Genomic DNA, 23,746 nt, shown 5'->3' with positions numbered 1-23,746 from the left:
GTGACAATTATCCCGCTGTGAATATAAAATACTTTATGTATTCAATCATTGAGTTGATGTTTATGTTGTTTTTACTTTGCTCGGTCATGAATAATAGTACTGTGAACATATTATAGTTTTTAATGTATATATTTGTGGTATGTGTTTTTTACTGTGTTGAACATATACAGTTGATAACATGTTAACTGTTATGACTATATGTGGAATTTACTCTAGAGTCTGTTTGTTGTATGCAGATTGTGTTCTGTGGTATTCTTTTTGGTTGGTTGGTTGGGTTTTCAAGACAGGGCTTGTCTGTGTAACAGTTCTGGCTGTCCTGAGCTTACTTTGTATAACAGGCTGATCTTGAACTCACAGAGATCCTACCTCTGCCTCCCTTCAAGTGCAGGGATTAAAGGCATATGCCACAACTGTGTTTGTTTTTTAAATACTATCATTGCACTATGTATTGACTATTTGAGAAGCCTTATCTGAGCCTTCTTCTGAGTGTGTTACAATGTTGATGAGAGACTCCTAGCTACTTTAGATTAGGAAATAAAAACTCGAGCCTTTTAGTTATTTTTCAATTCTATAAAATTATTTAATGAAGGCTAGTTGTAGTGGTGCACACCTTTTATTGCAGTACTCAAGAGGCAGAGGCAGGTGGATATCTGAGTTTGAGGTCAGCCAGATCTACCAAGTGATTTTCAGGCCAGCTAGGGCTATATAGTGAGACCCCGTCTCAAACAAAACCAAGAAAAATTAGTTAATGGAAAATTTAAAGGTTTGAGTGTCAGGCAGTGTCTGGAAGTGCTAGGAAATGGTGGTTTCCTTCTTCTGCCACAGAACATGCCTGTGCTTTCCCTAGGATTGGCACTAGTTCCAGTTTCCTTCATGCCTAGCAAATAGTACTTATCCTTCATTTAAGAAAAGGAATTCAAGAATAGAGATTGTTTTAATAAAAATCAACATTTTTTTTGAAGTTTCTAACATAGATTATTCTAAGAAAAAATTATTTTATCAACATTATTAGATACAAATGTTTCTGGTTTTAGTTCCTTCTTTAGCACTGGCCTTACCTTATCTCCAAGCATTTTAATTCTTTAATTCTTAATGCTGGAAGCCTTGAGCACTTGACTTCAAGTGTATCAAAGAAAGCATTGTTGTTCGCAGCAGGCTTGGTGTCTAGTGCATTCCCATTGTTCTTAGAGTTATTCCTGTTTAGGCCCCTTTGTGGGCATTGAGCACTATTGTATACTTAGTTCAGGATTTAGGGGGAAAAAACTACATCTCACCCCCCCCCCCCCAATTAGGATGTTGAATCAAATGCCTTCTATGCTTCAAAGTATGCTCATGAAATGCAGCAATTTTGTTATAATGCTAACATACTAGTTTTATAATTATAGGTGTCACTTATTTTGTTTCTATATGTGCTGGGCTGTGCATTTTGGTAGATTGCATTTAATTTCAGACTATCCAAATTACTGAATTTTCCATTATCTTCAAAGTTCAACTGTGAAGATGTCTCTGTTTTTCCTAGCTGTCTGAAGATCTGATATGATCCAATACAAAGAAATCAGTAGAACCTTTTAAAAACAGTATTATTTTTCATAGGAAAAAATTTAAATCCCCACATTGTCCAGATGAAAATTTATTACTATTTTTTCAAGTAATTCTAACTAAAACTTTTCTTTTGTTTTTTTTTTTCCTTTTAATTAACATCTAAAATCTAGTTTGTCATTTAAAAAAAAAAGAAAAATATTACCTTGTAGTTCCTGTACCTAGGAGGTGGAGGCAGGAAGATCAGGAGTTCAAGGTCATCCTCAGTTACAGCAGGTTCCAAGCCAAAATACAAACAAGCGAGTGTAGAATTTTCTTATTGTGTTTGCATGTAATGTCTTGATTTTAATTTCCCAAGAAATTGCAAAATAGTAATCACTGCCATATATATCAATTTTAGGGTCTCTAAGAACGAGTGTATTGTTAGTGTATAGAGGGTGGCAAAGGTGATGGAGGGATTCTGTATCAGAACACAGGCCATATAGACAAAAAAAAAAAAACCAAAAAACAAAAAAAACAAGACTTCAAAGATCATGTATTATTCAACCAAAGGAGTACAATGTTACAAGAGGCTATGCAACAGTTGTTTTCTATTTAAGTAGTTTACAGCTACTCAAGGAGAGATAAAACCATCAATAAAGTAGATTCAGTTGTATAACATCACTGGTTTTAAACACCAGTTTTCATCCTGGTGCCTGATAACAGAGAATATCAAGTATCCAGTGTAATGAGCCTATTTGGTACATGTTAATTAACTTCCACTTGTATTAAATGCTTCCTTAGACTTAAATCAGGACCCAAATTTTTTAAAAGCTAAAAAATCCCAGTGCTTTTTAAAAGTAAAGCTAATGTAACTCTCATTAAGGATGCTGTATGGTTCCTGAAAGTAACCTTGTAAAAGAATAAGATTCCCAGGTTTAAAAACATGTGTCTAGGGGCTGGAGAGATGGATTATTGGTTTGGAGCCCAGAGGCCTGGATTCAGTTCCTAGCAACCACATGGCAGCTCACTACTGTCTGTAACTCCAGTTGCAGAGGATCTGAAGTCCTCACACAGACATACATTCAGGCAAAACACCAACATGCGGGCACATGAAATGCAAATAAGTAAAAAGTAAAAAGACAAGTTAAAAACCATGAGTCCAGTGGGCAAGGTAGCAATATTGGGATAGATGTAGGATACCCTTGATATGCCTGCTGTGGGAACGAACTAGAAGGAAACTATAAAGACGTTTAAATTCCTTTTTAGCCAGTCTTTAAGGGGCTTTACTAGTTTTGCCATGGCTTCCATTTTGAGAGTAGTATAGTGGTTAGAGGGTGCACTTCAGAGTCAGAATTTGAGGTAGGTACTAGTTAAGAGATTTTAGGCAAATCATATGGCATCGGAAGGCACCATTTTTCTTATGTCTAAAGTGAAAATAACCCCTGTCTGAAGGAGCAGTTCAGTATGCCTTAAAGCATTTAACACAGTTTGGCAAATGGCTTTAAAGGGGTGGCCATTGTTTATCTTACAGCTAACTCTCCAAGTTGTGTAGTGAATTTCTCAGTGCTCCCCCCCACACACAATATCTCATGTTTGCTTTGATGAAACAGCATGCTCCTGTCATTTGAATTTCTGCTGGCTTTTGAACAGCTCCAAGCTGAATGTAGACTAATATTGAGCACTATTTTCTTTCTTCTGTTGTGTTCCCTGCCTTGAGCCGTTATCGTGTAACTTGGTGCTTAACCTAGAGCCTTTATAGTCTCCTCTGACTTTTATAAAGCATCAAGCCCGTTATTTTGGGCATGCCTTCAACACTACACAATTTCATGAACTTTCCATTCAGGCATGTGTTAATCTGTTGCGACAACTTCCATCTATCATAAACCAAACATTGATTTTCATGTTTCTTAGTTTCCTTCACTTGCTATTTCTTCCATTCTCCAACATGGGTAGTAAACCAAACCAATATTTGTGATACCTCACACATCTATCTCTGTGGACCAAACCATTTACTCATTGTTGAATCTCTGCTGTCTAGGAGATAAGGGCCAACAATAAAACTTTGGTTTAAAAGGAATGAGTATGATTACAATATTATGTGTATTGTGAATTCTACTTCAGCATGAGTGTATGTATTCCCTTGTGGGAATTTGATGGAATGTCATTTTTAACTAAGTTGAACTTGAATTCTGAGAAACTAAAAGAATTCCAGTACAGTGAAAAATAACTCAGGCAACAATATTATTTTTTAAATGAAAGCAAGAAAGAAGACCTGATGGTTTTAAACAATCAGTATTTCCTGGGGTAAGGAAGCAAAAGAAGTTCGGGTACAGTGGAGGCTGTATACAACAACTCAATGCGTTAGGCTTGAGAGCCCATTAGAAATGCACTGAGCAACAAATCTAGAACTCAGGCTCCGGGTAAGCTGAGTACTAAAGAAAGTTAATTGTTGGGGATTTTTAAGAGACTTAGAGATTGCATCAGTCATTGAGGACAACAGGAGAGCAGCTTGGCAATAGAACCTGAAGTAATGCCCTAATTCAGTTACTATTGATGAGCATGAACTTAGATTACGGCCAAGTCGGCATGTGCATATTTTCATATGCTTATCATAGGCTTCATCAGGCAGCTGTAATAGAGAAACAGAAGGGCCAAAATAATGTACTACGATGGATAAGAAAGGAATTAGGACCTGACAAGTGACAGTGGAAGACAAAGGCTGATAGTGAAGGGGCCTCTGAGTAAGGTGTGGTGGAGGTGTGGATATTCTCCCTCTAATGCCATCTAATGTCGCCGAGCTTTCCAAGAACAATAGATGTCCAAAAACAACTAAGAGAAGCCAGGACGACCTAAAAGATGAATTTTATACTTTTGCTTTTGACTTGCCAATGAAGGAAACTATCATTCTCTCCTGGGAGTATATACACCAGATAATCCATGGGTGACCTCATTTCTAGGCTCTTCTTTAACTTGCTCCTCCAGGCTCACTGTCTCAGGACTCTTTGCAACTGTGGCATTTTTTACTGTGAGCTTTCTTATACTGCAACACAAGATCTTACCTATTTCCTATCATTAACCAGTTGGTGAGTCATTGTGGCTTTAAGCACATGGGGAACTGTCATTTTGCCACCATATTTGACTTTACCTGGGAATAGTTGTAGAACTGACCTTTAAACTGTATTATTTACCTTCAGCAACAAGCATGAGGATGTCTTATGTACGTAAATGTACATCCCTCAGTATATTTGATGCCTCATTTAAAGTCTTTGCTCATACTTCTTTTTTGTTCAGCTTCTCCCATGATGCCTGATACTTTGTTTACAGTATTTGTTCACAAATAATGAGTGATACATTATTTACTGGTCATATTTCACTCACTTGGCTGTCTGAATCATTCTTGAAAACTCAGAAAGAAAGCAGTTCTGATTAAAAAAAATCTTCTCAAACAAAATAAAAAATAAAAATGTCTTTGTAAAGACACGTTTGAAGCAGCATTTATTATTCCTAATTCCAAGCTAGAAGCTGTTCAGATGCTCATCAACTAACTGATTACTAAATATATAAAATGTATTAATACCCTCCTCCCAAACTGACTATCTGGAAGTTCAAAGGAAAACACTATTGATACATATTTACGCTACAACTAAACATTAAGTATGTTATATTAAGTGAAAGAGTCAGATAAACCAAGCTCCGCATACTGTTTGATTCTGTGCTGTAGGAAGTGCCTAGAAAAGGAGAGGTTTATTGAGACAGGAAACAGATTATTATTTGCACAGGGCTGAGAGTCAAATCTGGATTAATTGCCAGGAAGCACAGTATATTCAGAGCTTTGGATGCTGAAGCTCTGAGAAGTAAGATAAATCCTTTGTTTTTGTAGACTTTAATTCAAATGGGCAATGTGGGTGACAACGTATGTACTTTCTTCTTGAGATTAAGTAGAAGATCGAAAATAGGAAGCAAGGTAGGGATTAGAGAATACTAGGGGAGAAGATTACTCTAGCAGAGTTTTCCTCAGCAGTATAGCCCTACTGAAGAGAAGTGAGCAAAGATTTCTCACAGATGAGACTAAGACGATACAAGAACTCAGATTGGTGACATGCAGCAAGGCCAGTTAGCTGTTGCTAGTGATGAGATTTGAGAAAAAAATAAGAGGTGCTTGGGGGGGGGGTTTGGGAGGGGGTGACTGGGACCAAGGGCAGTGAGCAAGATGCAAAGTGAATAAAAAAATTAATTAAAAAAAATCAATCAAATGTAACCTTTAAGAACATAAAAAAAAAGATTTTATTTTAATCATGCCAGCAGATTACTAGAATTTCAGACCTTATTTTGAAATACCATTATACTTACATAAAATTTTCAACATAAAGTTCTCAACACGGTTCTTCCCACTGTGTTAACATATTGCATAATCTTCATTAGAATTGCTTTTTTCAAGGTAGAATGGTGTGTACCTTCAGGAGTTCTGAAGACACTTGAGCACAAGGCCAACGACCAGTTAGGAGCCGCTGTGGTAGTCCAGTCGAGTGAGAGCTTTGACAGTTAAAAACGTACCTCAGCACTTTCTAAATGTGTCTGAGGTGGACTCTTACTGAGATACTGAACAGTTTCATGAAGCTAGACTTCTTTTGGTTTTCTCTTGTTTTTTGGGGAGCTGGGGGCATGTTTAGACACAGGGTGATAAGGCTAGTCGGTTGCTGAAATTATAGATGTGTGCCACCATAAAATAATAAAGAAGGTGATAACTATACATTTTTTAAAGGATTAAGTAACATTTAATTGTAATAAGATATTGGTATATCTGCAGTTCAAAAGTGCTGACCACAGTAGTATACAGTTGATGATACCTTTTTTCTTTCTTTTCCTGTCTCTCTGTATTGCTCTCCCTCTCATCCATTTATTCTCTCTCTCCTTCCTACTTGATTATCTTTTTTCCTTCTTTCTTCTTTCAGTCTTCCTTGTGTTCATTCTTGTATTGGGTGTTGAGCTCAGTGACCTGCACACGCTAGGCAATTATTCTGCCCACTAGCTATATCTATACCCATAAAGCTGCCTGTGTAATATGTACTTTACCATTACATGTTTAAATTGTTCTGACTCATCAAAATAGGAAAGTGAATTAAATGATAATATACAAGATAAAAGTATAGGTGTGGACAGGAACTTTCTGAAAGGAACTCAATAGTACAGGAAATAACCTGAAAATTTCCAAATTTGACTTCAGAAAATTAAAGAGCAGAGTAAAGAGACAAGCTGCAAAATGGCAGATAATCTTTGGCAGCTATATTTCATATATAGGGACTAATACATAAAGAATTTCATTAAAATACCATAAAAAAATCTTCCAGTCAGTAATGGATTAATTGTTGACTTGGATTTTTTAAAACCTACCTTAATAAGGGTTCTTAAATGCTTCAGACTTCCCTCCTAGCCCACTACCTAGAGGTGGGTGGAAAAGAAAGGTTAATAGGAAATGGGACTTGTGGACCCTTTGGGTTGATTCCAATCTTTGTTGTCAGTAGTCCATTCCTCTAGCAAAACTCCAGCACTAGTCAGCAGTGGCAGTTCAGTCCACTTGGCAGTCACCACTCACGAATCAGCAAAGCGGTTTGATCCAGAAGAAATGATGAGGCTCTGCCAGTCGGCCTGAGTCTGAGAAGCTGCAAGGAGCCAGTGGAATATCACAAGAAGTTCTCTACAAAGTCACAACAAAGATCAGCAACGTGGTGCAAGGGGAACCAGTGCCAGAGCCTCCTCCCCCTGTCTGTGGAATCATGTTCATTCTCTTTCTAAGTATCACCTGTCTTCTCACATGTCTGCTTCAGCAAGCAATTCTGTGACATAACTGAGTTTCCAAAGAAGCCAGAAATTTCCACTGCAGTTAGTGAACTAAACGGCTCTCCAAAGAACTACAAGTAATTAGTTTTTTAAGTGTTCAACATTTACCATCAGGGAAATGTAAACTAAAACTACTTTGAGATGCCATTTCATCTTAGAAAGCTACTGGCATCAACAAAACCATGTCAGGATGGCTCTCATTAAGAAAACAAATAAGTTTGTGAGTGCAATGGCCATGGATACTGCTTCAGAACTTCTTCCCACTCTCATGCTTTTGCAAATACTCTGTATATGTATAAAAAGAAAGAGCATAAAGGAAGGAAAGAAAGGAAAATAATGAATTTTAAAAAGGGAAACAAATGCAAAGAAATGCTGGCAAGGATGCAGAGAAAGCAAACCCTGTAACTTACTGTTGATGGGAATGTGAACTGGCTCAGCCGCTGTGGAATTCAGTGTGGAGGGTCCTCAAAATGCTAAAGTACAGTTGCCATAGGCCCAGCTCTACTACTCGGGCATATACACAGTGGACACCATATCTTACTATAGAGATACTGCACATCAGTCTACTCTTGCATTATTCACAGTAGAAGAGAAGTGGAACCAACCTAGATGCCTATTCATAGTTGAATGAGTGTAAAAATTTGATATGTGCACACAGTGGAATTTTAAGTAGCAATAAGGAAAAACAAAATCATGTTAAAAGTTATGGAATGCTTCCTGAATTTGCATGTCACCCTTGTGCAGGGGCCATGCTAATCTCTATATTGTTCCATTTTAACATATGTGTTGTCAAAGTGAGAACAATAACTATATTGAAACCTGTAGCCATGTTTCTTATGCTAAAGATTAGTGAGAGCCCTGCTAAGTGTTGGTCCCATCAGTAATTTGCCTTTCTTAGAACAAAACAAAAAGTAGGAAATGCTAAATTTCAATTCCATTTAACTTTGTCCTTGTAAAAAATGCTTATTGGGGCTGGCAAGATGGATCAGCGGGTAAGAGCACTGACTGCTCTTCCGAAGGTCCTGAGTTCAAATACCAGCAACTACATGGTGGCTCACAACCATCTGTAATGAGATCTGACATCCTCTTCTGGCGTGTCTGAAGATAGCTACCGTGTACTTACATATAATAATAAACAAATGTTTGGGCCAGAGCGAGCAGAGACTGAGTGAGCAGACCAAAGTGACCGGTGCAAGCAGAGGTGCTAAAATTCAATTCCCAGCAACCACATGAAAGCTCACAGTCATCTGTACAGCTACAGTGTACTCACATACATAAAATAATCTTTAAAAAAATAAAAATAAAAAATGCCTATTAAGTGAACCAAGCAAGATTATCAACAAAATATTTCAGTTTAAAGATACACAATTTCCAGCCGGGTGGTGGTGGCGCATGCCTTTAATCCCAGCACTTGGGAGGCTGAGACAGGCAGATTTCTGAGTTCAAGGCCAGCCTGGTCTACAGAGTAAGTTCCAGGACAGCCAGGGCTATACAGAGAAACCCTGTCTTGGAAAAACAAAAAAGCAAAAAAACAAAAAAACAAAACAAAAAAAAAGATACACAATTTCCATGACTTAAGTTGTACCTTATTTATTTCAGTTTTTGCATATCTTATTTTAATATTAAGAATAAAGGCACCAAACCAGAAAATTATACAAATGTTATAGTTACACAAATTAAACAATTATACAAATGTTTTGCTAAAATGTTTTCATATATTACAGGATCATACTTTAAAATTGTTGAATGCATGGTTTTCAAGATAGTACCTCTTTAATGTTCTGCTGTATAGCAATATCTGTAATTATTACCTATGCATATTATAAATCATCTTAGAGCTTGAACCTGTCATTAATGGTTTTTAGGTATGTCTTTCACTTTGAACAATAAGGTATAGTTCTTTTTCCTTGTAGTTAGAGCCGGAGAATTATAATATTTGACATCTCTCATGCATAGTTTTATGAAGCTTATTTTCACTAAAATATGGAACACAATTTTTACTATTAGGTAGAAACTGTGTGATCCTTATAAAATGTTAGGAATACTGCCAGACACAATGCACACTCAGCAAATATTTGTTTACTGCAAGTACTATCAATGGTGATAGGATTACTTACAAAATTTTGCTCATTTGAAGAAGCAGCGTGTAGCTTCCATTATTATTAGTCTCCTGACATGTAATGCATAGTTTCTAGGTGTTGGACACTGTTCAATGTTGTTGTGTGCCAATTTATCCAGTTGCCTTGGGTAATTGTATAAATGTGTTTCCGTGTGATGATGGACACATTTGACTTAGAGATGTTAAGTCACATAACTTTTTTGTATGCACAGTTGGAGAGGGACTTTCTAAAAATATTTCTCCCCAAATATGTTCTCTGGCAGTCTGCCTTATGATCCTTTATTTAATACATTTGGATTGGATTTTAATTGTAAGTACTGGAGAGACTAACACCTTGAGTCTTCTACACTGTCTGCATTGTAGATGACAGTGACAAGCTGGACTAGAAAACAATGGCCACCGTCAGGAGGGAGTTAGTCAAGGATGGTTCCCTGAAAATGGGGTTAGTATTTAAGCTGACTGGTTTAGGATACTGGGGTTTGGAGGTAAGTGGTAAGATTTTGATACCCTGTAGGAAACCAGAGAAGTCATGAACTGCATAGAAGGAGGCAGTTTGCTTGCTGTATAGTCTGCGGATGAATGTAGGGGAGATTGAGTGGAAGAGAAAAGGGACCAGATTTAGAGAACATTAAAAACTCACTCACTTGGAACTTCCCATGTAGTCACTGTAGCTGATACAGCACCTAATAATAATATGCTTTGGGAAAGTTAAAGGAGAAGTGTAGACTAAGGGGATTTTATTTTTGACAAGGGAGATAGCAGGCAGAATACAACACATTTGAGAAGAAACTGAGATTTCTGATCTTGGCTGGTACTAAGTATTTAACTTTGCAACATTTATTTTGAAATTTGTAGGTAGTGCATCCTTTTATATTAAACATTACATTCTAAAGTTTGTGTAAAAGATCATTAGTGTTTATAAGGGTATGATGGCCATTAACTGCATACCTCTCATATCCTCAGTACTTCTCAGACATTTCATGTGTATTTAGATCACCTGGGCTATGCTGTTTAAAAGGCAGAGTCTAATCAGCAGGCCTGAGGTGGGCCAGAGATTCCACCTTTCTACTGAGGTTCTAACTGATGTTCATTAGAAAACATGCAGGCTGCCTAGGATCTGGACGGTTTCCTGGAATCCTGGGCAACGGTTTAAATACAGAAAAGACTAGTCTTCCAGAAATGTTGGTAATCTTTGATTTAATAAGAAAATGCAGTGTTTGTAAGTTTAATAATTTAACTGAACAAAATACCTTTTTTCCCCACATTTCCTTCACTCATGTCTAAACTCTAGTCTTGCTTTGTTTCATTTCTTTTTTGTTCTTGTGATTTTTTTTTCTTTTGCTTGATAAATTATTGTGTTCTGTGGGTCTGATCAGGAAACCGTTACTGTATTTTATGTTTGTATCTACATTTTATTTTGCATGCGTAACGTGGCTTTGCCTGGATGTTCTTTTTGGTAAGTTCCAAATCTATCTAGCATATTGTTTTTTGTAGTGTAAGCTGTCTGTTTTTCATCTTCTTTTCTCCCACTTCTAGTGAACATAGTCATGATTTGTTTTTAAGTTTTTTAAAAGAGTTCATTTGATGTATTTTCTCCTAACATTTTTCAGTTTTCCGCTGTAGTGCAGTTTGGTACTAATCTGCCTTGGTCTGTTTTATGACCTCTCACTGTCAGCTGCTGATCACATTAGCAGTTGCTCTCTCAAGTGATTGGGTTTGGAAAAAACCTTAATCATTTTGAAGTCTAAAAACTTGTGCTTCCATATAGCAACCATACGAAAGATAGTGTACAGTGAAACTTGATACTTCTGTCTGAAAATAAACTCAAATTTTTTTTCTTTTTTTACAGCAACAGCTTGCACAACTGCAGAAAGAAAAATCAGAGATTCTGAAAAATCTGGCATTATATTACTTTACATTTGTAGATGTTATGGAATTTAAGGTATGTATTTTAATACTTTAAGATTATAAAAATTGATTTATATTTTGCTAGTTGTTTAAATTGCTTTTTTGATTATGTGGTAAAAGAAGACTTTCAGAACCAAAGTCTAAAGTATACTTTATCCATTTGTGTTTTCTGAATTTAAAGTTATTTATTCAGTGCTGAAAATGTGGCTCCGTGGTAGAAGGAATGCTTGTTAAGCATGCAGAAACCCTGGCTTTAATCCTCAGCGCTTCCTCCCGCTTACTTAAGCTTTTCTTTTCAGGACCATGTCTGTGACTTGCTGAATACTATTGACGTTTGCCAAGTCTTCTTTGATATTGTGAGTATCATTTTGGGGAACATTTCCTAATTCTCTGTTTTCAGAGAACTCAAGGAAGCAATTGCTTTTCTTTAGAGAAAGGTCTATGAGGAGCTGTATGAAGTTTTAGCATTGGTTATTTGGCTTGCTGAATAACTTTTTTAAAAGTAAAGCTATTGGCATATATTTTTGTGTGTTGTAAAATAGCTGTTAATTTTAGTTTTTTATCTTAATATACCTAACTATAAACAGTGGATAATATTTTCCTATAAAGTCATACTTGATAGAGTTTCCTTTGTATGACATTTTATAGATACAAAAAGTCAAGGTGAGAAATGTATCCATTTACTTAATAGTAAAACTTTAAGTATTACTTTTTGCTTTGGTGAGATGGGTACCAATGCTTTTTTTGGTTTTGTTCCTTTCAGCTATTGCCAGTGTAAATACATTAGCCAAAGTCCTTTTCCTTTTTTCTGTAATTCCCAAATTTTACAGGTTTAGAAAAAGAAATTAGAAACCTAGAATTGGGGATAAGCAAAGTATGTAGAGTTTTATGTGTTTCAGAGTTTGGCAGGAAGGAAATAAACTTAATTTTTTTTTTTTTTTTTTTTAGACTGTGAACTTTGATTTAACAAAGAACTACTTAGACTTGACTGTAACCTATACAACATTAATGATTCTTCTGTCCCGGATTGAAGAAAGAAAGGCAATCATTGGACTATACAATTATGCACATGAAATGACCCATGGAGCAAGGTAGGCAGACATCACACAGAATGCTTCTGACGTTCTCAGAGTCTTACAACTCATTTGAATTTGATGTGTGTATTTTAAGTGACCGGGAATATCCACGCCTTGGTCAGATGATTGTGGACTATGAAAACCCTTTAAAAAAGATGATGGAAGAATTTGTACCCCATAGCAAGGTAAGAGCTGTTTTATTGTTGTTTGTTGTTGTTTTTTTTTTTTCTGGGTTTTTGGAGACAGGTTTCTTTGTATAGCCCTGTTTGTTCTGGAACTAGCTCTTTAAACCAGGATAGCCTTGAACCCACAGAGGTCCATCTGAATTTGCCTCCTGAGTGCTGGGATTTAAGTCGTATGCCCTGCTGCCCAGCAAGAGCTGTTTTTTAGATGTGCAACAGTACACATAAGGAATTATTTACCCATAGGGAGTTAAAGAGATAACTTATTTTTAGGGTAAAAATTATAATGTGTTATACAAAACTGTGTTTATTTATCTGTTGAGTTAGCTGTTTCAGATTTACAATCCTGTAAAGACTCAGGAATGTATTGATTATAGTTATTAAGTTGAATTATAGTTATTCAATTGAGTGTAGTATTTAGAGGTAGTAAAGGGTATAGTGCAGTATTCTTAGGTTTACCAATATACTCTGAAATATTGTATAATTTACTTAAACAGCTTAATTGTCTTCCACTTTCCTTTTTTGGCTAAAAATAGTCTTAAATTAGCAGTTATTCCATGTGGTTGTTATAAAAATTGAAGCAGTCACTTCATCAAAAGAATTTAGATACATAACATTGCATTAAGATTTTAGATAGGCAGCAGTGGTGCATGCCTTTAATCCTAGCACTCAGGAGGAAGAGGCAGGCAGATCTCAGAGTTCAAGGCCAGCCTGGTTTATAGAAAGAGTTTCAGGACAACCAGGGCTACACAGAGAAAAAGAAATTTATATATGAGAGTGGAGAGAGAGCTCAGCAATTAAGAGCACCAACTACTTATTCTGAGGACCCAGGCTTGATTCCCAGCATCCACGTGGCAGCTCACACTTCTAACTCCAGTTGCAAGAGACACAGTGACCTTTTCTGACCTTCTCAGGTACTGCACACATGTGATACACAGATATACATTGCAAAACACATATACATGTAATACATTTCAAAAATATCTTTTATAAGAGTTTATATACATAGTATTTCATCCTAAGACTTTAGAGTCATAATGTTGAATCAGTTTTAGATGTATTGGGTCTTACTCTCTTGATAAGAAAAAGATGACAGAAATTTTTTAGAAGTTATATGAAATATCCTTTCAAAAGAACACATTGAACAATATTTCTTAATACATTTGATGGGAAGAAATCATCATGTTAACTGTCCTGCAGCAGAACCTTTCATAGATCTACATGCTTCCAAAAAACTTCAGGCATCTCATCTAACACCATCACAGTAGGTAGAGAGTGAGGAAGAGGACCCAAGTAGTGAACCCCTTGGCAAAAGGACCACCAAAGCCAGAAGAAAGCCCAGAGGTTTGAGCCTTGGTCACTGTTCTCTTTGGTAACTGCACTTCTGAGCAATACCATGTTTATATAATACTATAATTTTTCTTGATGTTCAGTTATTATCAAGAATTTCCTCAATGTTTTCTCTCATGAAAGTTTGAAGATACTTTTTCAATTTAATTTCTTTGCATAGCTACATTATGTAGCTTGAATATTTCTAATCTGAAAACCATGAACTTAAAATATCCAAAGTCTAAAGCATTTCCCTTTTGAGCATTATCCTGACAGGGCATGTGGGAAATTCCCCTGACCTCATGTTCAGGTCGCTGTGAGAACCCAGGTCCCCAAAACAGTTGTACAAAGCTGTGGGGAGTGTTTACCGCTTCTCTGGAGGAGTGTGGGGAATCTACTTGCCGGCAGAGTCAAGGCAGGTCAGGGCCTGTTGGCAGATTTCCTGCCCTGCTGAGGCATGGAACAATAAGAGGAGGTGCGCTTGAGGCTCAGGGCGAGGAGCTGAAGATGCTGTTGACCTTGGTGGAAAGAACAGGGGATTTTTTTTCTTTTTTCTTTCTTTTTTTTTTTTTTTTGTGAGAACAAATGTCTTAGGTATATTTCAGCAAATTTGTTTCGATTAGTTGTGGCTTTGTGTCCCACGGTACTGCAATATAAAAAAGCTATGAGAAGTACACTCAAGTGGTAATGACCTGCCGCCCTCCCACACCTGTCTCTTGCATCTTTTTTCTGCCTTTCCTATAATCACCCTCACACCCACCTCAGAGGACTGTTTGACTTTGTACTGGTCCAGAAGTCGAATGAAGCTCCTTTCAAGCTCTGTGTAGAAGATGTGCATGACATATAAATGTATTTTGTGTTTGAAAATGGCTATACACAAATTCCAGAATTAAAAACAGTTCTGATTTCAATACTCTACTTAAGGGATATTCAGTCTAAATCTACAAGTTTATGTAAAATTTTAAAATATCTTAGAGTTATTTATTTGAAAGTTTGAAACAAGCTAGTGGATGTCATGACTTTGGAAGTAAGAACACTGCAGTGTCAGAATTCGCCCACACCTCGGCATGTTGGCACTTAGCTGATTTTGGTGGCACCTTTGCCTTACTTCTTCTGTCTTCCCTACTACTCTCTTGTCTCTTTGAGTCCAGTTCTGATTTTTTCTCTAATCAGGTGTAGGCTTGTTTTTATTTGACTATTTCACACTTTCTTTCTCTCCACTCCACTAAAGACAGGATGTTTTAAAGTTCTTTAAAGTCTTTTGAAAGTTCACAGTCAGGATTAAGAAAAAAAATGTACCAGGAAAGAACTGCCTGTTAAGGAACTACAGTGTGGTGATCCCAGCTGGCAGTCGTTAGCATTTAGTACTTTACTGCTAATTGCCTGGAAAAATAATTCAATTGAGTTGGATTATTATTTCCTAATATTGATTTTTCTTACATTCTCCAAATTTTGCAGTTAGTAGAAAGGTTATCACACTGCACAGCCTGCAGGTGGCTCGGCAGGCTGGAGAGTGTGCTTTCCAGGCCCACAGTTGATCTAACCCTCCCCCAGTCAGCTCCGCTCTATTCTGTTGCTTCTAGGCAGCTGGTATGCTTCCAGAACCTTCCTTGCAGTGTGGCTTGTCTGAGAGTTGTCTTTGTGGGTTTACTTCCTTGTCTGAGAGGGACTCTTGATTTTTATTCTTTACTCTGGTAGGGAGGGGCCTACTGAATCAATTTGGGGGACTTCTTGAAGCTAATTTGAGTTTTTTAACTCTTTGTTTAAGGAGTTTCACTGAAGGATGTAATATTCTAATCTCAGAGGAAATCTTACAACTTCTGACTTTGGTTCCCAGTACCTACATAGTGGCTTTCAACCTCTGTAACTCCAGTCAGTTCCATGGGATCTGATGACCTCTTTCGGCCTCAGCAGGCATCAGGCATGCAAGTGGTATACATGGCACTCAGATAGGCAAAATACATTTATAAAATAAATATTTAAGAAATAAGAATGCAGTGTATGACACTAAAGGCATTTTTTGGAGAAATGAAATACTGTAAGATATCTTAATACTTAGCCCATAGGGCTTGGGAATGCAGTTCATAAAGTGCCTGCCTATTGAGCATAAATTTACGTACATACCTGTTGTCCTAGTCTTCAGGAAGTGGAGTCAAGAAGATCAGAAGTTCTTCAGCTACATAGTGAGTTTGAGGCCAGCTTGGTATATGTGAGACCCTGCATACAGCATCGAACTACAAAGAAACCCTGTCTCTTATGAGGTGGAAGAGTAAGACTAGCCTCTCAGATTGTTCTCTGACTTCTGCAGGCATGTGTCTGTGCTCACACAGATGAATTTCTCCACAAACAAAGCTGCCAGTAAAAGAAAGGAAGGAAGGAAGACAGATAGACAGACAGACAAAGGCATGTGATCACAGAGTCCTTTTAGCAAGAATCATTAGACATTTAAGAGTTCAGCATTCTTTCAGAAATAAATAATAAACGAAGATTCCCGAAGTTGCTATACATTTTAACCTTTCAAGAAATAACATATCAGGTTGGAGTGATGGCTCAGTGGTTAGGAACACTGCCTGGGCCTCTAGAGGACCCAGGTTTAATCCCCAGCACCCATGCATGTGGCAGCTAAAACCTGTAAGTCCAGTCCCAGGTGATCTCACACCCGTCTTGTAGATCTTCTCAACTCTGTAAGCATCAGGCACACACATATATGTATGTGCAGTCAAAACCCCCATACAGTAAATAAATAGTTTTTCAAAGCCAGTAACATGATTTCCTTGCCCAGGAATATCAACTGTAACTTTTACAGAATTTAAAACTAAAGGAACAGATTTAGAGGAGACTTGTGACTCATTATAGGGAGCCTGGGTGGAATCAGTTAGACGTGCAAAGACCTTAAGGCTGACATCTCAGCAAGAGGAGCACACTAGTCAACTTGTTTTCTGTTTTATCAGTCTCTTTCAGATGCGCTAATTTCTCTTCAGATGGTGTATCCTAGACGGAATCTTTCAGCAGACCAGTGGAGAAATGCCCAGTTGTTGAGTCTCATCAGTGCTCCCAGTACAATGCTTAATCCTGCACAGTCTGACACTGTATGGCTCCATTTTACCTTTTATATTCACTTATCATTTAAACAGTGTTAGTCCAGTTTTCTTCTAGTTAACATTAGCCTGTCAGGTTTGTTATAAAATGTACATAAAAATCATGCAGGCTTTAAATTTTTTTCTTAGCTCTCAAAAATTGGAGGTTAATACAAGCAACCATTTTGTTTTGGACTGGTGAGGTGGCTCAGTAGACAGAGGCACTTGCCATCGAACCTGACAACCAGAGTTTGATTCCCAAGACCCCAGGCGTGATGAAAAGAAAGAGGCAACATATTATAGCATGCATGTCTGTAGAAATAAATGTAATTTGTAAAAAATTGTAAAAAAATATTGTTTCTATCATGGTACAGAAGTTTGAAGATACAATTATAAAGAAAAAAACAGAAACGTCAAATCTTAACAGTTAGAGAAAATCATTATTATAGTCTGTTATATTTCTTTTCAAGTGTCTTGGCATATGAAGGTGGATATTATGATTACAAAATCTGCACACAGACTGTTGGCTTACTTGGGAGGGAGAGCAGAGCATCCAGGCACAGGAATCTGTGTTCACATGGTAAAAATAAATTATTTGAAAAAACATAAACTCCTTTTATGAGCTTGAGAAATTTGGAAATTTGTCATTTGCCAGAAGACAGTTTGGCTGTGGTGTTGTTCAAAGATGGTTGAGGGTGTGCAAATGTGAAAGGCTACATACAGCTCATTGTCCTTTGCTACCTACAGTTTAAATAATTATTAAATTTTTACCCAGTGTCTCAAATTTCCTGTGGTATTTGAACCAAGAATGGAACAGTAAGAATTCTCAGGAGCTTCAAAGAGGCAGAGTGACTAAGGAGGAAATTACTTAAAGAGTTTATGTTAAGCTCAGATGTATCTTCTCTTTTTAAGATGCCTTGTGAATATCTCTCTTTGGATGCAATGGAGAAATGGATTATCTGTAAGTAAATCGAGTTATATGACTAACCCCTTGTGTTTAAACTTTAATGAGAAAATGCCTGGTTTTGCCTTACCTCTGCCCTTCACCCTGTAGTGAGCACCGATGTGCTTTACCTCAGTCATTGTTCATACTGACCCTATCAGACGGAAGATGGTCATGTAAATGAGGACTCTAACGTTAGGTCACATAGCTCCTTAGTGACAGACCAAGGAAGAGCGAAGGCCAAAACTCAGGAGCTATGTTGTCCCCATTAGAGACACTTTCAACACTAAACTTCTGCTTTTAGTCATATGTTTTTAATGTCACAGGTATTTAGTTAAGTTTTAATTAACATGTGATAAATGACTTATTTTTTGGCAGTTTGATAGATACATGAGGGATGAAACTACTAGTGTATGCTTTAGGCAGCTCACAAAGTGGAACAATATATGGCATAATAAAGAATGAGAGTTGGTGTATTATATGTAGTCAGGTTCCTTCTTCCCTCTGCTCACTACCAGAGGGAAGAATTTTGAATAGTTGGTGCTTTTTTCTTGATGTATTGCCTTTGTAAACTTTTATTAAAGTGCAGGGGTTCTCTCAAGCTTCCTAATACTGCAACCTTTTAATATAGTTACTCATGTTGGAGTGAATCTCAACTATGAAATTATTTGGTTGCTACTTCATATCTGTAATTTTGCTACTGTTATCAATAGTAATATAAATTTTTAATATGTGGGATATCTGTTATGCTACCCTGTGAAAGGGCTGTTCAACCCCCATGAAAACCACTGTTACAGTGTTTCTCCATCTATAGTGAAGAACTATTTTTTTAATGCCTGTGATATGATACATTAGTGAAATAATAAACGAAGGTGGGTTTTTTTTTGTTTGTTTTTTCTTTTGTTTTTTCGAGACAGGGTTTCTCTGTATAGCCCTGGGTATCCTGGAACTCACTCTCTAGACCAGGCTGGCCTCGAACTCAGGAATCCACCTGCCTCTGCCTCCCAAGTGCTGGGATTACAGGCGTGTGCCACCACTGCCCGGCATGAATGAAGATTTTTACCAGAAAAACAAGTATTAGACATAAAAGCCCATAGTTTTTTAATATATGGCTTAATCTAAATATTAGATATTATTAAATTTGTACTTAAAAATGACTAAGATTAGCTAGGCGGTGGTGGCACACGCCTTTAATCTCAGCACTTGGGAGGCAGAAGCAGCTGGATTTCTGAGTTCGAGGCCAGCCTGGTCTACAGAGTGAGTTCTAGGACACCCAGGGCTACACAGAGAAACCCTGTCTCAGAAAAATCAAAAAAAAAAAGACTAAGATTTTGAATATTCTAAACTTATATACATTATCTCATTATAGACTGAAACTTCAGTAACACTTACAAATATGAAAGGAATTTAGTAGCACATTTTACCTGCACTTAGACACTTTAGCTAATTTTGTTACTTATAAGATTTGTGATAGTAATATTTTTTCTAGAAAGGTAGTTTACGTTTCAATACTTTTGAAGATAAGGCTTTTGAAGTATTGATTTTGCTTGATTATATAGTGATTCTTAGTTTTTACTTTATGTTCATATCTGTGATTGAAGAGTTTAGTTGAATAGTGACTAGGGTTAGCTGTGTGGATAACTATTTGTTTTAGTTAGGATTTCTATTGCTGTGATAAAACACTATAACTAAAAGCAGCTTGTGGGAAAGGGTTTATTTCAGCTTACATGTCCTGATTAAAGAGGAAAGTCTTGACAGGAACTGGAGGCAGAGACAGAGGGGAACATATTTGGCTTGTTTTCTTACAGCTCCCAGGACCACCTGCCTAGGGTGACTCCACACAATGGGCTGCATTTCAATCACTGATTTAGAAGATAGCCTACGGATAGCTCCATCTTATGGGGACATTTTCTCACTGGAGGTTCCCACCTGTGTAAAAATGACACAAAACTAGCCAGCACTTTGGAATTCAGTTTATTTTTTAAATGGGAATGACTATTTTGTGAAGCAGGAAAATTTCAACAAAAGTTGAAACTTTGTGCATGTGTAGCAAATACTACTGAGTAAATGTTGAGTGAATGAACAATGTGGTTTCCTGTCTTGATGTAGAAGGCTAGAGAAGGCATTTACATGCATATTAGCATTATACATTTGTATAGGATTTCCAGAGTAGGTAACCAAAAGATATTTAAAATTCATATAAAGAGAACAGCTAAATACATTTCAAGAATATTGAATTTCAGTACTTGGATGTTTCCTTTTTTTTTTCTATTTGAAACAGTCTCCTGGCCTAGCCTTGGCTAACCTGTGATTCATTAATGATACTCTCTTGTCTACTATACAGATTAATCATGTGAGCTAGTTTGTGTGCAAAGATTAGTAAGAGATAAACAGCTGAGACAAGCAAAGCTGCCTACCTTAGCATTTTTTCTGGTGACGAAAAAGTTGACTGCTTTTATTTTTCAGTTACTTTCACAGCAGTAATGATTACTGTATTAGATGTTAATTTTTGGTCTTTTGCTTAAACTAATGTTTTTAATACTTCATTTAAAAAAAATTCATTCATAACCCCATCCCTCAAAAACGTATTTTTGTTCCTTCAATGTGGCTTCAAAGAATTTATAGAAAATCATAATTAAAATTTAAAATATTGTTTACACATATATATGTGTGTGTGTGTGTGTGTGTGTGTGTGTGTATATATATATATATATACACACACACACACACATACCTGTATGTGTATATGTATTACGTTATGAATCACTAGCGAATGAGCTTCCATTCAGGGGTGGAGGTTATTCCCCATTTGTAGAAAGTTACACTGTAACCAAAGGAACTTTTCTGTGCAGTACTTGTAACTTGTACTTGTTTTTCTCTGTTTGAAGTTGGCTTTATTCTGTGCCATGGGATGCTAAATACGGAGGCCACAGCACTGAACCTTTGGAAGCTAGCTCTTCAGAGTAGCTCTTGCCTCTCTCTCTTTCGGGATGAAGTGTTCCACATTCACAAAGCTGCAGAAGATTTATTTGTAAACATTCGGGGGTATGGTGTTTTCAGTTTTATTCATTTTTGGGGGGAGGAGGTGGTAAATAAAATGTCTTTAGTAACATAGGTTTGGGGGTTAGAGAGTTGATTGATTGCATCATACAGGAAGGTGTAGCCTAGACTATCCCAAGTTGCATTATCCTGATAATGATAGAAATAATATTCTTATAGGTAACTTTACTAATTAAAAATCTTTACAGTTTCTTGCCTTATCAAAATTTGTATTCTAGAGAAATGTCTTTTTAATTCATACTTAATTTTATTCATAAATATTACTAAAAGCAAAATATAGAGTGTATTGCTCAGCATGGTTGCTAATGCCTTTAATCCCAACACTCAGGGGACAGAGGCAGGCATGTCTCTGACTTTGAGGCTAGCTTGGTCTACAGAGTGGGTTCCAAGTCAGGCAGGGTTTCACAGAGAAACCTTGTCTTACCCCCATAACCCCCCCCCCAAAAAAAAAAAGAGAACAGAGTGGATTTATAAAAGTATTTGAAGCAGTCAAAAATGCCATTGAGTCACGCCTAACAGTTACAGATTCCAGCACTTAGGGATCATGGGTCTTGAAAGCAGATTGCACCCAAAAGACCTACAGTCACTCAGTCTCTGCAAAGCAAATACTTCTCTGACTTGTGGCGGTTCCTTTCATTACTATCTTTAATAATGACATTTCTCTTGAGGCCCTGTAGCCACTGTGTGAAAAGCCACATTGAGTTCACATGTAAGAGCAGGCATATGATCTCTTGAAATGAAGAGTGGATACCTTGCAGCTGCATGTGCTGGATATAGTAACTTAAAAAAAAAGTGGAATTTGTATGTATTGCATGTCCAGTTTAGTTTTGCATGAAGTTGAGACAAAGATGAAGTACTTATTGGTTGCTAAAAAAATAACAGTGTGGTTGGACAGTGGAAGTGCATGCCTTTAGTTCCAGTACTCAGGAGGCAGAAGCAGGAGAATCTCTGTGAGTTCAAGGCCAGCCTGGCCTACAGAGGAAGTTTCAAGATAGCCAGGGGTACAGCGAATCCCTGTCTTAAATAAACCAAACCAACCAAACAAACAGAAGAAGAAGAAGAAAAGAAAACTGATAGTTTGAGCTAGCATATATTTCAATGATCATTGAATTATCCTGAAATGCAAACTGAACACAGGTTCTCTGGCATCACTGTGGTTTTGGAAAAAATAAACTAGTTTGTTCTGTGTACTCTGAGCACTGTATTGCTTACATTTCCAAACAGAAAAATAAGGTCTTAGGGCTATGGCTCAGTGACCTTGTCTGTGACCACTCCTTATGAGAGTGTAGGATGTCTGTCTTCACAAATAAGCCTTGGATGCTTTAGCCACCACTGCCATTCTTACTCCTTCTGTTACTCCTAAGCAACCACTGTGCTCACTTCTGTCACCATATTAGTTGTCAGAAAAACAGTTGCCTTTCTGCTTTTATTGTGTTGAGATTGTAAATGATAAAATTTGTATTATGCCTTAATATGTTAGTCACTACTTTATAGAATCACTTAAATACTAGTGTATTGGTTAGGGTTTTCATTGTTGTGAAGAGATACTATGACCAAGGCAACTCTTATAAAGCAAAACATTTATTTGGGCCTGGCTTACAGTGTCAGTGGTCCAGTCCATTATCATCATGGCTGGAAGTATGGAAGTCTGCAGGCAGACATAGTCCTAGAGGAGCATCTTGATCTAAAGGCAGCCAGCAGGAGACTGTCTTCAGCAGAGGAAGAGGGTCTCTGGAATTTCACACTGGGTAGAGCTTAAGCACAGGAAGTCTCAAAGCCCACCTACATAGTGTCCCACTTCTTCCAACAAGGCCATACCTACCCAATAAGGCCATACTTCGTAATTGTGCCATTCCCTATGGCTAAGCATTGAAACACTTGAATCTTATTCTAACCACCATAACCAGTTAATGTGTTTATATTCAGTGAATTTATGTATGATGTAAGTCTTGTGATACCACAAAACGAATTATCTTTATCCTGTTAGGTATTTTTTTTAACAGTTGTATTTTATTTTTATCTTATGTGAATGAATGTTTTGCATGCATGTATGTCTATACAATGTGCATCATGCTTGTGCTCAAGGAAGCCAGATGAAGGTACTAGACTCTTTAGAACTAGAGTTAAGGATAGTTGTTTAGCTGTGAGCTGCCATGTGGGTGCTGGAAACCAAACCCGATTCTCTGCAACAATAGTAATTACTCTGAATTGCCGGAGCATTTCTTCAACTAAGTGTTGTTTGTCCTCACTTTCTCCCCACCCTGCTTGGTTCCTTCCTTCCTTTTTCCTCTTTGAGTTATCAGTCACATTAAAAAAGAGGTTAAGTCATAGTCAAGTTATGGCTGTGAAAGTGTATTAATTGCAAGGGCCCATATTACATGTTTCAAACAGTTTCTCAAATAAAAAAATCAGTCTTAGAGTATTTACATATAGAAATTGGGATTCATTTTGGTGTGAATGGCTCAGCTAGGTTGTCAAGGATATTTTTTTTCCTGTTACGAATTTTGAGTATTAGCATTCTAATACTAATAAAATACTAATTTTATCATTAGTATTCATGAAATTATTTATTATTTATTGATATGTTTATTTTAGTGGTACAACTGAACTAGTTAGTATTAGAGTTCTGTTTCTTTTAGTTTTTATTAAAAGGTGCTTGCTTTTATATGTATGTATATATATATATATATATA

General features: G+C 36.9%; 1 protein-coding gene and 1 non-coding gene across 5 annotated transcripts in view; one reads left to right on the top strand and one right to left on the bottom strand.

Annotated features, from left to right (window-relative positions):
- The window catches only part of Nckap1 (NCK associated protein 1), a 76,725-nt gene that overhangs the window by 14,478 nt on the left and 38,501 nt on the right, over nt 1-23,746 (top strand). For 2 of the 4 annotated variants that reach the window (XM_031370794.1, XM_031370796.1), the window contains 7 exons: nt 11,328-11,420; nt 11,686-11,742; nt 12,335-12,477; nt 12,557-12,647; nt 16,925-17,062; nt 17,963-18,011; nt 20,882-21,038. In XM_031370794.1, the coding sequence (XP_031226654.1) occupies nt 11,328-11,420; nt 11,686-11,742; nt 12,335-12,477; nt 12,557-12,647; nt 16,925-17,062; nt 17,963-18,011; nt 20,882-21,038 (728 nt within the window). The remainder of the gene's footprint in view (nt 1-11,327; nt 11,421-11,685; nt 11,743-12,334; nt 12,478-12,556; nt 12,648-16,924; nt 17,063-17,962; nt 18,012-20,881; nt 21,039-23,746) is intronic. The other 2 variants (XM_031370797.1, XM_031370795.1) reach the window with 1 other exon arrangement.
- On the bottom strand, nt 8,059-8,162 carry LOC116092676. The gene has a single exon (XR_004119410.1). It is a non-coding gene; the product is annotated as a U6 spliceosomal RNA (small nuclear RNA).

Source organism: Mastomys coucha, unplaced genomic scaffold (genome assembly GCF_008632895.1).
Source record: "Mastomys coucha isolate ucsf_1 unplaced genomic scaffold, UCSF_Mcou_1 pScaffold15, whole genome shotgun sequence".
In the NCBI taxonomy this organism is placed as follows: Eukaryota; Metazoa; Chordata; class Mammalia; order Rodentia; family Muridae; genus Mastomys; species Mastomys coucha.
The sequence above is the reverse complement of the archived record's forward strand: the minus strand, read 5'-3'. Positions and strand labels throughout refer to the sequence as shown.